The 14,556-nt window shown below is 48.0% G+C and overlaps 1 protein-coding gene across 2 annotated transcripts in view; it reads right to left on the reverse strand.

The window, feature by feature from the left end:
• The window catches only part of LOXHD1 (lipoxygenase homology PLAT domains 1), a 1,234,736-nt gene that overhangs the window by 514,343 nt on the left and 705,837 nt on the right, over positions 1-14,556 (reverse strand). For both annotated transcript variants that reach the window (XM_069626921.1, XM_069626920.1), the window contains one exon: positions 8,525-8,685. In XM_069626921.1, coding sequence (XP_069483022.1) covers positions 8,525-8,685 — 161 coding nt within the window. The remainder of the gene's footprint in view (positions 1-8,524; positions 8,686-14,556) is intronic.

Raw genomic sequence — 14,556 nt, forward strand, 5'->3', positions numbered from 1 at the left:
CCCTGGCTGCTTGCACACCTGCTGAGAAGTCCAGATAGAAGTGCACTTTCGCTGACTCGTACTGGATTGTTCCCCTCTCTCATGTTAGTTTGAGTTCAAGATCACAGTGCCGATAATTTAGGAGCCTGGCAATAATAGTGCATGGTGGGATCCCTGGTTTCAGTGTCACAGAGAGAGAGATCGGTGGGCCCTCTCCAACAGGAACTGTGAGGAGAATTGAGTCCCACCAAAGGTAGAGTGCAGGAGTGAACTAACTTCTCAGGGATCTGGACAATTCTAATGTTGTTGTGGCGGGAAGAGGATTCATGCTCGTTGCATTTTAGACGTACTGCCATAAGTTCCTTCTTGATGTTTTGCAGGTCCCAGCCAATATCCCCCCGTTGTATCCTCTAGGTCTCCCACTCTTGTCTTCACCTCAGTAAATCGGCAGCTCTCCTTATCCAACTTGGTGCGGAAGTAGTTAACAGTAGAGACAATATCGTCGAGCTTGGTGTTCACTGCTGCAAATCAGGCTTGCATGGCCATCAAATATGGGTCCATATTGGGGGCGCTGGGTGAGACCCCATCCAGCCCAGTCGAGGTAGCATCACTTATTCCTGCATTCATATGAGGGGTGCTTGTGAAGAAGTGCATCAGACCTTTACAGTGTTTGCCAATGCCCTTGGTCATGGTAACAGGGACCTAGGACTATACAAGTGAGGACTGCCGCAGTATCAGGATGCCCCACCTCACACTTTGTACCAGGCCACAATTGCCCCGTTGAGTGGTAGTCTCCCCCACCATTCAGCCACCTCACCAGTATCACCTCCAGTTCCAGAATGCACTCACCAGCGCCTATCAGAGTCATTGAGCCAGCCCTTCACCGCCCCTCTCCCATTCACTGCTCAGGTCCCAGATACTTTTCAAATGCCGGCAAAGACACAGGGGGCATCCGTTTCTCAGCCCCTATACTGAAGAGGCACTCTCTGTGTCTAATTGTCAGCACCTTGTGTAATCGCCGGCTCCGGCACCCGTGTCAAGCCCCAGCAGGGGGATCAGGCCGACCTCTGTGTGTGCGCCTCCCGTTGTGATAGAGCACACACCAGCAACACAGCCCCATTTGGAAAGAGGCAGCGCTGGTCATTGGGCCTGTGCTCGCCAAATCCGAGATCTGGCACCAGATGTGTAGCCGGATCTCAGGATCTGGCCAGAGTGAGTCGCCCCAAACCCCTGATCTGCGCTGGGGGTGAGGGGCAGGGGGTAAAGGGGGATTTTTTTTTTAGGAAACATGCGAGCAAGCAAACTTCCTCTGGTGACCCCATGCAAGAGGTCACAAGGGGAAGTTAGTCAGCCACGATCCAGTTTATTTATTTATGTAATGCTTGTCAGATGCATGGATCCGGATTTATTTATTTATTTATTCATGCAAGGTTTGTCGATACCTGTATCCAACATAATTTGCATAAATAAATATACAGGTATCCGATAAACATTGCATAAATAAATACCCCTATTAATATCCCACCCAATGTAGCCACCCAACTGCTTTCAGAGGGGAGCTGCAGGAACTGTTCCAGGTGAGGTTCAAGTAAAGGAAAACGTTGCTTATGGCAAAATAAATCACTGTGTTTGAATAGTACCCAAGGAGTTTTTTTATGAAATGGGATGCAAATTGTGAATTTTAAAGAATATTTACTCAGCAACACTGGTGAAAACTATTATCCGCAGAGTGAAGTAACACATCACTAGTGCCATGGAAGTGGAATTGATATATAGATTGGAATAGAAGCAGCATTAAAGAAATAGCGCAGTTTTAAACTATTGTTTTGGACATTTCCTTTGATCGGGGGTCAACTACCAGCTCTGTCCCCCTTAACCCCGCCTCCTCGGGCCCACCCCCACCCCCCCAATCTCTGCCCCCACCCCAGCCCTTGTGGGATCCCCACCAATTGTTTTCCATTTCCCCCACTGGAAAGAAGACGCTTCACAGTCCCATAGCCGCCTGTTCTATCCTTTCCAGCCGGTGTGCCGGTGAGAGAGAGAACGTGTGGGGCCCTGCAGGTTGAGGCCTAGCTGCGGAGCACCAAGAAATAGGCACACAAACATTGCTCGCATTCTGCGCGGAACTGGCTCCTGGTGGCGGGGGTGGGGCTTTTATTTAATGAGCCTTACGTCACCGCGTACACAACATTCCTCCTTTTTCCCAACAAATTATAACACAACATACTAAATAGGATCATGCCAAACTGATTCAACTTAACTCTACTGTGCATTCTAGTCCAGCACAACTTGTAGTCCTACCACTCATAGTCTCGGGCAGTTTTTAGGGCATAGCGCCCACATATAGGGGCTGTCCCCGAACTCGTGTCCTGTTGCGTCTCACCTGCCTTACTTTAAGACGCCTCCCTCAGTTCGTCCATCAGGCCGTCTGTCCCGTGCCCCACGGTCGACTCCTCCTCTGGTTGTTGATGCTCATCCTCCGGCAGCGACCCTGCTTCCTCTGAGTGCTGCTGGTCCCCATAAGTCCACATTTGTCGTGGCACTCCCTTGAACCATAATGTGTTCCTGGTGATCTGTCGCTGCCCTTGTGTAGCTGTTATCATGGTTCCTCGTCGTCAAATTATAGTCCAGAGAACCACGTCGTACTGGGTGTCCAGCTTCATTTGAGGGGTTCCTCTTCACCAACACTTGATCGCCGACTTGGTGTCTGGATTCCTTTTCATGTCTCTTGGTGCTCATGTGCTCATTCGCCATGATCCTTCTTTGATTTGTGCGCCCTGCTTGAATGGTGTGGAATGGATGAGTTTATCACTGTCCCATATATGATGTCTGCCGGTGGTAGTCCCGTGGTGCTGTGGGGTGTCACTCTGTAGTTGCTTAGTCCTGTGGTGCTGTGGGGTGTCACTCTGCAGTTCCTTAGGAATCGGTACAGGGCCAACCTCAAGGGGCTGGAGTGCACCCGGGATAGGCGTAGCACCTTGTTGAGGGTATGCATGAACCTCTGCATGTCTCCATTTAGATAGGGGCCATCTTGGCGTGATGTGGTGGTATTGGATGTTCAGATCATCCAGGTATTTTTTGATTTCTGCCCCTTGGAAGGGTGGCCCGTTGTCGCTCCGGATGCGGCGAGGTAGGCCATGGGTGGCAAAAAATCTTCTCCAAAGCCAGCATCACCATGTCTGCGGAGGTAGATGACACAATTTCCACCTCAGGATATCTTGAGTAGTCATCAATGGCTACTAACAGATGCGTGCCTTCTTGGACCGTGCAGAAGTCAATGCTGATCGCGTCCCATCTTGTGGACCCCCGCTCTGCTGCTTGTATGGGTTCAGAGTTCGGTGGTGCGCTTGTGATCTGACGAGGAAGGCATGCTGTTAGGAGTTGTTCTACCCTGGTGTCGATGTGCGGGAACCATACTCGGTGCCTGTTCCTGGCTTTGGTCCTGACCATGCCTTGGTGACCTTCGTGAGCCAGCGCAATGACCCTGTCTTGCAGCCCTGCAGGTATGATGATCCGAGCTCCTCTTAGTATGAGTCCTTCCTTGGTGAAAGAGAGGTCTTGTCGTACTGGGAATATGCCTGTGAGGAAGTCTCTGGCTTCGGGTGTGCGATTGTTCATGTTTCACAGAAAAGATTCCCATTCTCCGGAGATAATGGAGTCTTTGACAAGGTCACAGCAGGGGTCAGCTTGTGTTGCTTTTATAATGTCCTCCATACCGATTGCTCTGGGTTTCATTGTGTGGACGACCTGGCAGATGTGTTCCTCGGTTTCTTCTGCCACATTCACTTCTCTTGGCGTGGCCGCTCTCGGGTGTCTGGATAGGAAGTCTGCAGGGTTGCTGGTAACAGGTTGGTAAGTTAGTTCAAATTCGTACTGTTGCAGGTGCAGCAGCCTCTTCCCTATCCTAGCCGGGGGGTGTGAAGATGATCCTGTGAATATGGGGATGAGAGGCTTGTGGTCCGTGTATGCTTTGAATTTTTGTCCATATAGGTATATGTGAAAGTGGCAGCAGCCCCACAGTACCGCTCTTTCTCAATGTGGGAGTACCGTTGTTCAGTGGGAGTTAAAGCGCAGGACGCGTAGGCAATCGGCTTCACTTCTCCTGCCTGGGCAACTTGGACCAGGATTGCCCTGAGGCCGATGGGGCTGGCGTCAACATAAAATTCTGTTGACAGTCTGGGGTCATAGTATGCATTGTGGTATCGGCTGATAGGGACGCCTTGATCTACTCAAAAGCCTCCTGGCAGTTGTGGCTCCAGACCCATTTTGTGTTCGATTTAGTGAGTTCCCTGAGTGGCTCGGACATCGTTGCCAGGTTGGGGATGAATCTCCCACAGTAGGTTGCCATCCCCAAGAAGCTGCGTACTTCTGTAGGTGTTGTTGAGGGTGAGCCTTCTTTGATGTCCTCCACTTTTTGTGGGTCGGCTGAAACTCCTGCGCCGTTGAACACATATCCGAAGAAGGTGATTTCTTCCTTCATGAACTCACACGTCTCCCGGTGAATGGTTAGCCCTGCGGTCTCCAGCCTGCTAAGTACCATCTTGAGGCGACGCATGTGTTCTTGCCTGTCGCTGGCATGGATAAGAATGTCTTCACTGACATTGAGTACTCCCAGGATGCCCTGTATCACTTCCTGGATGGCCTGCTGGAAGACTTCGGCCGCTGAGGATATGCCGAAGCTCAGTCTTTTGTATCGGCGCAAACCCAGGTGTGTGGAGAAGGTCGAAATGTATCTCGAGTCCCGATGCAGTTTTAGCTAATGGTACCCAGCATTGAGGTCAACCTTGGAGAACACCTTTGATCCAGTGAGGTCTGTGATGATTTCGTCAAGCGTGGGAGTGATGTGTCGTTTCCACTTGATAGCAGCATTGGGGAGGAGTATGTCGATTCAGATCTTCACCTTACCCGGTTGTTTTGGCTTCTTAGTCACCACCATAGGCGATACCCACGGTGTCGGCCCAGTTACCTCCTCTATGATAGCAGCTTTCTCAAGTACACGCAGCTCCTTTTTGACTTGGTCTCTCATGTGAAAGCTGTCCTTCTGTGACGCACCGCTTGGTGCTGTACTGATTTGTCGATATGGAGTTTGATGAGTTTGCCTTTCAGGCATCTGATACCTTTGAGGACGCCTGGGTGCTTGTCAAGGAGGCTCGCAATGTCCGTTGGATCTGTTATGTTACAGACGAAGCGTATTAAATCTAGGTCTTCCGCTGTATGCCCACTCAGCAGGCACTCGATGCCCACGTCAACGACATATACCTTGGATTGTAGTGTTTGGTCGCCTCTCCTGAGAGATGTCCGAAAGCACCCTACCACTGGTGAATAGGAGCGTGTCTGTCTTCTTTAGGACTGGGGGGTGTGTAGCTTTCAGAACATGGTCGCCGGCATAACATTAACTGATGCCCCAGTATCAATTGTCATTTGTGTCTATTGGCCTTGTATGGCATTTCTGTCTTCTTTGTCTTTTTGTCGATGCTGTGCCTCTGTGGTCAAGTGCTGAGACTAGGTACACTTTCCTCCCTCTTCTCAGTTGTCCACTTTCTGTCTCTTTTGTTGTGACGCCGTCGCCATCACCTTCTTCTTCGGTGGAGGAGTTAGCTGCCTCGACGCGGCGGGCATTGCCTTGTTTCTTTTTCCTCTAGGCCCCTTTTTCTTGTTGGGGCTTGGGGCGTTGTGCGGGCCCTGATGATCTATAGACTCTTGCGTAGTGATGCTTCCGGCTACAGGCTCTGCACGTGGTTCCTTGTGCTGGGAAATGTTGCCGTCCATGAGGTACGCTTCAGCACCACCCACATTCAGCAGGCCCTGGAACCCTTGATTGCCACAGAGGTAAAATGTTTGCGTTGTTGGAGTCTTCTCTTGACTGTTGGCGGCTGGCAATTTGCGCTATCGTCGCTGTCATCGGTGTTAGCTGAAGCTTCTGCAGGGTGGTGCTCATGTGCACCGCCCTCACATGTGATAGTTCCCTCTGACGTCCATATTCAAGGATTCTGGCTAGTGAGATGCCCTTTTCGCTCAACAACATCCTGCGTAGATTTTCTCAGTGCATGCCGTAGATGATTTGGCATCTGATTTCTTTTTCGACGTTGTCGAACTCACATGAGAGCGCAAGTTTTCTGAGTCTTGTGTGATATGCGTCGAGCGTTTCCTCTTCTAGCTGGATGGTGGTGCACAAAATTAAAGTTTCGTAGTCCGGGTTTAGTTGTGGCATAAAATGGGCTGTGAGGGCGTCCTTTGCTAGCTGATAGATGTCTAAGCCATCTCCGATGACGAGCGAGTTAAAGATGCGTAGGACTTCATCACCCACGTTGAGTAGGAGGTGTGACCTCATTTTCATGGACGTTGTGACATCCTTGCAGTCCATAGCCATTTCAAATTTCTGGACCCAAAACAGCCATCGGGGGCCCACAGATGAGGGGTCTGTGTATGGGTCAAAAGGTCCAAATGCCATTCTGGTTCCCCCATGCGGTCGCGGGGACGGTCTTGTGGCAGAGAGATTGGCTGCAATCCTCGATGGCGTGCTAGGCCTGGGTGTGGTTATGCCTGTCGCCATGATGTGCTGACGTGTGGGCTGTTGTAGAGAGCGTGCACCGAAATGTCCTCACCTCAGGGAGATTGTTGCTGGCGGTACTGTGTTGCCTGGTCTGCCTGGAGATCTGTTGGCTGGCTCCACACATGCACTGACATCAAGCCTGCATCTATTCTGTAGTCCTTGTGAGAAAACCCGTTGGTGGGTTGAGACAAGAGATGGATGTAGTGGGCCAGATGGGAGCAATGGAAAAAAAAATGTTGAGAACATTTTTTATTTCCGTGGGGGCTGGGCCCACACCGTGTTTCCAAAAATTCACCTGTGTCGAGAGCTTATTTGCGTTGTTGTTGCTCACGCACGTGGTGTGTTGGAATCTGTTCCTTCGTCGCCAGTGTTCTATCCTCTCCAGCCGGTGCGCCGGCGAGGTAGAGAATGGGTGGGGCCCCGCAGGCTGAGGCCTAGCTGTGGAGCACAAAGAAATAGGCACACACACGTTGCTCGCGTTCTGCCCGGAACTGCCCCCTTAATGCGCCTTACATCACTGCGTCACGGGACGTAAGGCATACACAACACCACCCAAGCAGTTGCAGCCCCAAACCTCGGATCTCATGGGGAGGTATATGGCTGCACAGAAGGGTCTCTGTCACCTCCAGGCCCCAGGTGTAGGAGGGTCTGCTGGCACTGCAGCCCCATCAAGGCCAAGCAGGAGAGAGTGTTCGCCACTGGTGCTCAGCTGTTCCGAAGCCAATCAACCAGAAACGTGGCCGCTTTTCCTCTGCCACAGTCAGGGACAGGATTTTGTCATTGGATCAGCGAAATTTGCCAAAATTGCAGGATAGTTTTTAAAACGGATTTTGCTGGACGCTGAGCCATCAGCTCAAACAGCCATTACTGTTGCTGCTCAGCAGCACCCCCAAATCTTCCTTCTTCCACTATAGCGCTTTGAAATGGGTTAAGAGTCATATAAGCAACACCAAAACATTGTTACCTACATGCCCCTCCCATGCCACCAAGGGACCACCATAATGTATGGTATTTGTAGCTTTTGTTCTTAAATTCTTGGAGAACCACGAAGCCCTGAGGTCATTTTATGCTTTTTTTACCTTCATCCGTGTTAGGACTTTCTGTTCTCCGAATCAGGAGAAAGGAACAAACCATGCTCTGTGACTGCTATCCCTCTATGTGGAAAAACGACCCTTCCCATGACATGAATACGTACAACCCCAGTTCTACCTCCCCTCAAAGATATACAACCTACCCTTATCAGTGTAAACAATCCTACATCTCACTCTGCTTTATGAATACAGCTATGCCCACACGTGAAGTTGTACAACTGAATGTTTGCCACCCCTACATGCATACAGCTTCCCCTCCACAAATGTGAACACGCCACTGTAAATCCCCTCCAAATATATACAACGTACCCCCATGCATGTTAAAAACGTAGAGTAATCCTCCCTTACGTGCATACTACCAACCCCCATGAATATAAACAACCCTGTGTCGGACAAACCTTCCTGTACACAATCTACACCCCCATGATGTAAACAACTTAGTGCCCACTTCCCTCTGTATAAACAACCTACACCCCATGAATGTAAACAACCCCATGGCTGACTCTCCTCCAAGTACACAACCCCTCTCCAGGCTACCATGAATATGAACAACCCTGTATCGGCCTTGCCTTCATATACACAATCTACATCCCCATGATGTAAACAATTCAGTGCCTACTACCCTCTGTGTAAAACCCTACATCCCATGAATGTAAACAGCCCCATGGCTCCCTCTCCAGCCCACCATGAATGTGGACAACCCAAGCAGAAAGCAGAGCTGTGAGCAGAGGCTCACGACTGGCCCACTTGTTGCGAAAGTAGGTGAAAGCATAATGACAATGGAAATCTTATCATCTTAGTACTTATTTAGTAATGGTCCAAGATTTTGAGATTTTGTTTTATCCTTTAAATTCACTAGTTTTGACCTCTCGCACCCACAGACACTTGAAGGAAGCCTTACCATGAACTTGTCAATCTGGCCAGTTTCGAAGTTGTCTGAGTTATTGTCCAGTTTCATCTCGTCGGATTTTCCTTTGTCGCCATAAATCTGGAGAAGAATATTGGCGTCGGTCCCTGCATTTTTCACATCGCTTGTCCAGATCCAAAGCGACCATGGGCTTTCTGCAAGGGAGGTTTGTATCAAACAACAATGTCAATACTACAAAGCAAAAGGGCACACATTTTGTTAGGATATCAATTGATGCTCAAAAAGGATGACATTAGATATTGCTAAGCCCCTGCCCTTCTTTGCAATGACTCTTAAGGGCAGGGGTGAAACTATTACATATTCATTCAAAACTTCTAGATTATAAAATGACCTCATCAAGTCCAATGATGCAGAGCCGTATAAAAAGTGAAAGGTGTTATTTGGTCAACTATTCCTTCAGTGGTGGGTCATACCCGGTGGTAAGTGCCCACTGGCCGAGATAGTACTCAAGAGCTGCTAACACCTGGTGTGGCCCATCACTGCATTATCACAAGTACCTTTAAAGGAATAGTGTGCTCTAAAATATTATTGCCTAAAACAATGGCCCATAATCAAAAATATATCTTTAAATATTTTTAAACAAAGTCCCTATGTAAAGTATTGAGCAAATGAAGCTCACACTGAAAAATGTGATGCACTAGGAGGCATCCATTTTGTGAAATGGATGCCTCCTGTGCTTGCCCTTGCAGCACTAATGAAGCAAAAGCCAGCCAGCTGTAATAAACAAAAGCTACCACTGGGTGGCCTTTGCTTCATTGGTGCCGGAGACCAGAGACTGCAGGCAAGAAAGCTGCATCTGGGAAAGTGCTTTTTTTTTTTAAATAAGCACTAGCTGTGGTTTTCTTTCTAGGTTTTCCGGGCTGGAGGAGCCCGGAAAACTTAGAAAGAAAACCACAACTTTTAAAACGTTGTATTTAAAAACGCTGCGGTTTTCTTTTTAAGTTCCTCGCGCTCCTCTGAGCTGGGGGAGCCCGAGAAACTTAGAAAGAAAAACCGCAGCATTTTTAAATACAACTGCGTTGTATTTCTGCCTGCTGTGGCTTTCACTTTGAGTCTCCTGGGCTCCGCTGGGGGAGCCCAGGAGACTCAAAGGGAACGCAGCTGAAGGCAGAAACACAACCCAGTTGTGTTTTCAAATGTTGCAGTGTTTCTGCCTGCCGTGGCTTTCACTTTGAGTCTCTTGGGCTCCCGCATGGGATCCCAGGAAACTCAAAGTGAACGCTGCTGCAGGCAGAAACACAACGCGGTTGTGTTTTCAAATGCTGCAGTGTTTCTGCCTGCAGCGGCTTTCACTTTGAGTCTCCCCCGGGTTGGGGGAGCCCAAGAGACTCCACGCGAAAGCCGCCGCAGTCAGAAATACAACCTTTTTGTATTTATGATTTCAATGGTTTTCCAACCACGGCAATCACAAATACAACAACGTTTGTAATTGCAGCGCCTTTGCTTTTTGCCTTCATTTTACGTTTTCTGTGCTTCCCTGTGCTTGAGGAACACCGAAAACGTGAAATTAAAATGAAGGCAGCCTCCTCAGCTCATGCAGCTTTGCTCTGGCTGCAGTAAGCAAAAGCTCCCAGTAGAGGGCTTTTGCTGCTTGTTTAGTGCCGCCAGGGCACAGCTGAGGAGGCAGCCAGAAATGCCAAAATGGATGCTCCCATGTAAACGCTTTGAGCCTCGTTTGCTCAAAGGTTTACATAGGAACTTTCATAAAAAATATGTTTAAAGTATCTTTTAGACTATTGCCCATCTTTTTAGGGAATAATATTTTAGAGCGCACTATTCCTTTAACTTTCAAAGATACTCACAAGTACAAGCAAAGATGGCACCAGGAAAATAAATTGGGACCAAGAAATAATCTCCTTTCCTATTCCATGGATACCTGAACTAGGATGGATTTCGAAGTTTGTGCCTGGCATGTCAAACCCATAGCCATCTCATGAAAAATCTACTTGCTGGACACATGTACTATTATTTGCAGGATCCGCATATCCTGAGCAATAGCTTTGGCATAGGCTCTCTTTGCAACACGCCTGGACACACAACACTATGGTTTTAGATGTTGTGGGTACACCTAACTCTAATATTATATGCATTACTATATACCATACTGGACCCCCCCCCCCCTGCACTCCATCAATGGTTTTGAGCACAGCAGGTTCCTCTGGTGCATCAATGGGTGGTGAGGCTCTTTCTCAGGATAACCTGGATAGAGGAGCATGGTATTTAGGACCCAGGCGCATCCGTAGAGAAACCTGCTGGACTGTGACACCTATTTTTGTGGGGTGTGGCTGGCACAGCCATATTGATAAATATGCCAACCCTGATAACTCCACCTGGGAAAGCCAGGAGGTCTCCATGAAAGAACGTAATGTTTAAGCTCAATCGCTCCGCCCCTCTCTCGGGCACGGCCTCAACACTTCTCTACCCTCAAAGCATCAAGCGCTGCAAACTGGTAAAAATAAGTGCTGCACTGTCCCGCGTATCCCACATCCATTGTACTCTTCCAAAGCATTAGTCTTGATCCTGTTCAGGTGCCACTAAAGTGCTACCTATGGGACAAACCCAAATTGCAGAGGAAGATGACATTTCCTGGTAGTTTGATGTTTTATTCTTTGGCATATCCAAGCAGGCAGTAATACGACACACATTGGTGTTGCATACAAAACTAGACATATTGGAACACACTTGCAGAATTGTCTACTTATTATGACTTTGGCATTTAGTAATTGCCTCCTTATGAGTGTTCTAAGGTCCTCATTATGAGCTTGGACGTATCAGCATAAACAGGCTATTTTTAACACTTAAAGGGGGTGTAAGTGTCAGGGCTGGCTGGAGTAGTAATCAGGAAGAGTATGTACATAGAATTAACATTGTGGTTGCCGAAGTCAAGATGGAGAGAAAGAAACTTAATCTGATTGGTTTAAGGAACAATAGTATGTTTGGTTTGTCTGATTGGTGGATGGGATAATGGGTTGGATTCTTGGGAGGTGAGCAAGATTCTAAACTGCCTTTCATCCAAAGTAATTCAGTGGCTGGTTGTACATTAGTTAAGCTCCTTAAGTGAGGCCTTTCAGAGTTCAGAAGATTTACTAAAGAAGTTAGAAAATCATTGCTGCCCCAGAGTGATCAAGAAGACATCAGGTGGGATCGTTCCTTTTAAAAGCTTAAAGATTCTCACAGTGAACTTCCATTTTATATCAGAAACTTAAAGAGTATAGAAGTTTAAAGTTTACTGTAAGAAGAGAAAACGTTTACAGTTTATATACAATATGGAAAATAATTGAAAAGACTGTGCGCGCAGGTTTTAAAGTTGTTAATAGCATGAAAAGTGTTTCAAGACTGTTTAACGTGTGCGCAAGTCTTCGTGTCTTCAGCAACGTCGTTGGAAGCGCGTGCGTATGAGAACGCGTGTTGGATTGCGATAGAGCGTGAGTCCATTTTTATTGAGCGCAAGTTGTTTTTGGCGTGTGAACTTTTTTTAACGTGAGAGACGTTGCAAGTAATAGCGCAAGTTCGGTTGGCGATAGAGCGCGGGTCCATTTGAACTAGCGCGCATAGTTTTTCAGTGCGAGCGCGTGTTTCACTTACACGTGAATTTGTTAACATGTGCGTGTATTTGTTAAGCTGCGCGTGTTTTACATGCGCGTGTATTTATAAGGTGCGCGTGTAATTTTTTATCACAAGGACAATTTCTCACGTCTTGTGATTTCGCATTTTAATCGCCTGGTTGCAGAGAGTGAATAAGTTATTTCAAGAAAGTTTATGAGTTTCTACTTAATGCAATTTTCACACAAAAGAGAATTCAATACTTCAAGAAAGACTGCATTTCTCAAGAGTATTTGAAAATTCGAACTTACTGGAGTTAAATGAACTTAAAAGTCAAAGAAGAATATCTAAGGTTGTAAAGTGTTTTCAAGAGTCATTTTTCTTTAGGATATTAAAGAGACTGGAATGGCTAGTGACAATATGCAATAAAACATTAAAACAGTTTTCAAGATATTCCATACAGATAATTAACCTCTAAGTCTTAAACAGAGGTATAAGAGGTAAAGAAGTTAGAATTTGTTTTAAAAATAATTTAGAGAAAAAGGTTTACACTAATGTATAAGTAACCAAGTGTATTTGTTTACTACAGATACCAGAGCCTACCATAAGGTTGCAGGGCTGTAGTGTCTCCGTTGTTATTTTATCCAAATTCCCCTTTCCCTTTCTTGGGGTTCTCATCTCAGCTTTTACTTTAGGGTTGAGAGGTGAACTCCTGGTGAGGGTCTGAGGGCCAGCATCAGCTCCTGTGGAATTCAGTCAAGCCGGACCCTGACAGGATGAAAGGCCCACAATACTTTTTCCACCTGAGCTGATATGGATCCACAGAAGCATTAGCAAGTTCCTTAAGGGACATGTGTTCAGAGTTAAAGGAGGAAATGAGGGCAGTGTGAAGAGAGAACCAGGAGTTACAAGTCAAGTTTGAAGAATTAAATTCTAGGGTTACCCGTAGGGGTGAGGGCATTTCTTTGGAGTCGAGAGTTTCTGAGAGCCCAGGTAGAGAATTACCAGTGTTATTCAGAGAGGATTTGGGTGAAGGAACGAGTTCTCAGGAGGGAAGTAGGGGGAACATGAATAGACCTATAGGTCCAGTCCCTTTAGCACCTCCAGAACGTTTTGGGGGAGATGCCAAGAATTGTCAAATTTTCCTTACACAGTGTGAACTTCATTTCCTTTGTAGACCTGAAGCCTTTAATACAGATGCTACTAAAATAGCTTTTATTCTGTCTTACCTTGCTGGTGAGGCGGCAACTTGGTCAGTGTTATTAGTTGGTCAAGAGAATCCCATTCTAAAGAACCTGTTAGCCTTTAAGTCAGAATTTAGAAAAATGATTGACAGACGACAGTTATCTCAAGAAGTGGATGGAGAACTATTAGAGTTAAAACAGGGAAATAAAGATTTTGGGGGTAATTCATAGAATTTAGCGCACAAGTGGCGCACGCGGCTGGCGCACAGAGTGCGCGTGCAAATCCCTGTGCCAGCCGCGTGCGCTAAGACCCATTTCCGCGCACAGCGTATTCATTGATTCCAGCTACCAAAACCAGCCGTGGCGCACAGTGGCGCAGCGACCCTGCAGCAGCGCCAGTTATGCCCCCAAGAACGCCTCTTGCGCAGGGAAAAGCCATCAAAATCCCCAATCCAGCGCAAAGGGCTGCGCTTACCCTGTACCAGCACGGCAAGCGGGCTACGTGTATCACTGGGGTGCGCAGGAAGTACCTCACGTCATTTCAGCGGGGTACGTGTATTTCAGGGGTGCGCTGGAAGTTCCACACGCGATTCCATCAGGGTACGTGTACATCAGGGGTGCGCGGGAAGTTTCACACGTGAATTCAGCAGGGTACGTGTATATCAGGGGTGCGCAGGAAGTTCCACACGCGAATGTCCTGGCTATGTGTATTTCGGGGTGCGCGGGAAGTTTCACACGCGATATCAGCAGGGTACGTGTATATCAGGGGTGCGCGGGAAGTTCCACACGCGAATGTCCTGGCTACGTGTATTTCGGGGTGCGCGGGAAGTTTCACACGTGACTTCAGCAGGGTACGTGTATTCCAGGGGTGCGCGAGAAGTATCACACGCGATTCCATCAGGGTACGTGTATTCCAGGGGTGCGCGGGAAGTGTCACACGCAAAAATAGCAGGGTACGTTTATTCCAGGGGTGCACGGGAAGTATCACACGCAAAATCAGCAGGGTACGTGCATTTCAGGGGTGCGCAGAAAGTATCACACGTGATTCCATCAGGGTACGTGTATTACAGGGGTGCACGGGGAGCACCACACGTGAATTGCATGTGTGGGTCCTCCCAGGTGTTCCCTCTACACCCTCCATGGCCCCTGCAGGCGGCCCACACCACAGGGGCCTACCCTGCACATGTCCTGCAGGCACCCCATCCACCATGGCCATGCCCCCCAGCCAACCCACATGTCACCTTGCACTACTGCCCACCAACGCATGTCCCCCTGCAC

This window comes from Ambystoma mexicanum, chromosome 6p (assembly GCF_040938575.1).
Source record: "Ambystoma mexicanum isolate Mex_15411 chromosome 6p, UKY_AmexF1_1, whole genome shotgun sequence".
NCBI classification, from domain to species: domain Eukaryota; kingdom Metazoa; phylum Chordata; class Amphibia; order Caudata; family Ambystomatidae; genus Ambystoma; species Ambystoma mexicanum.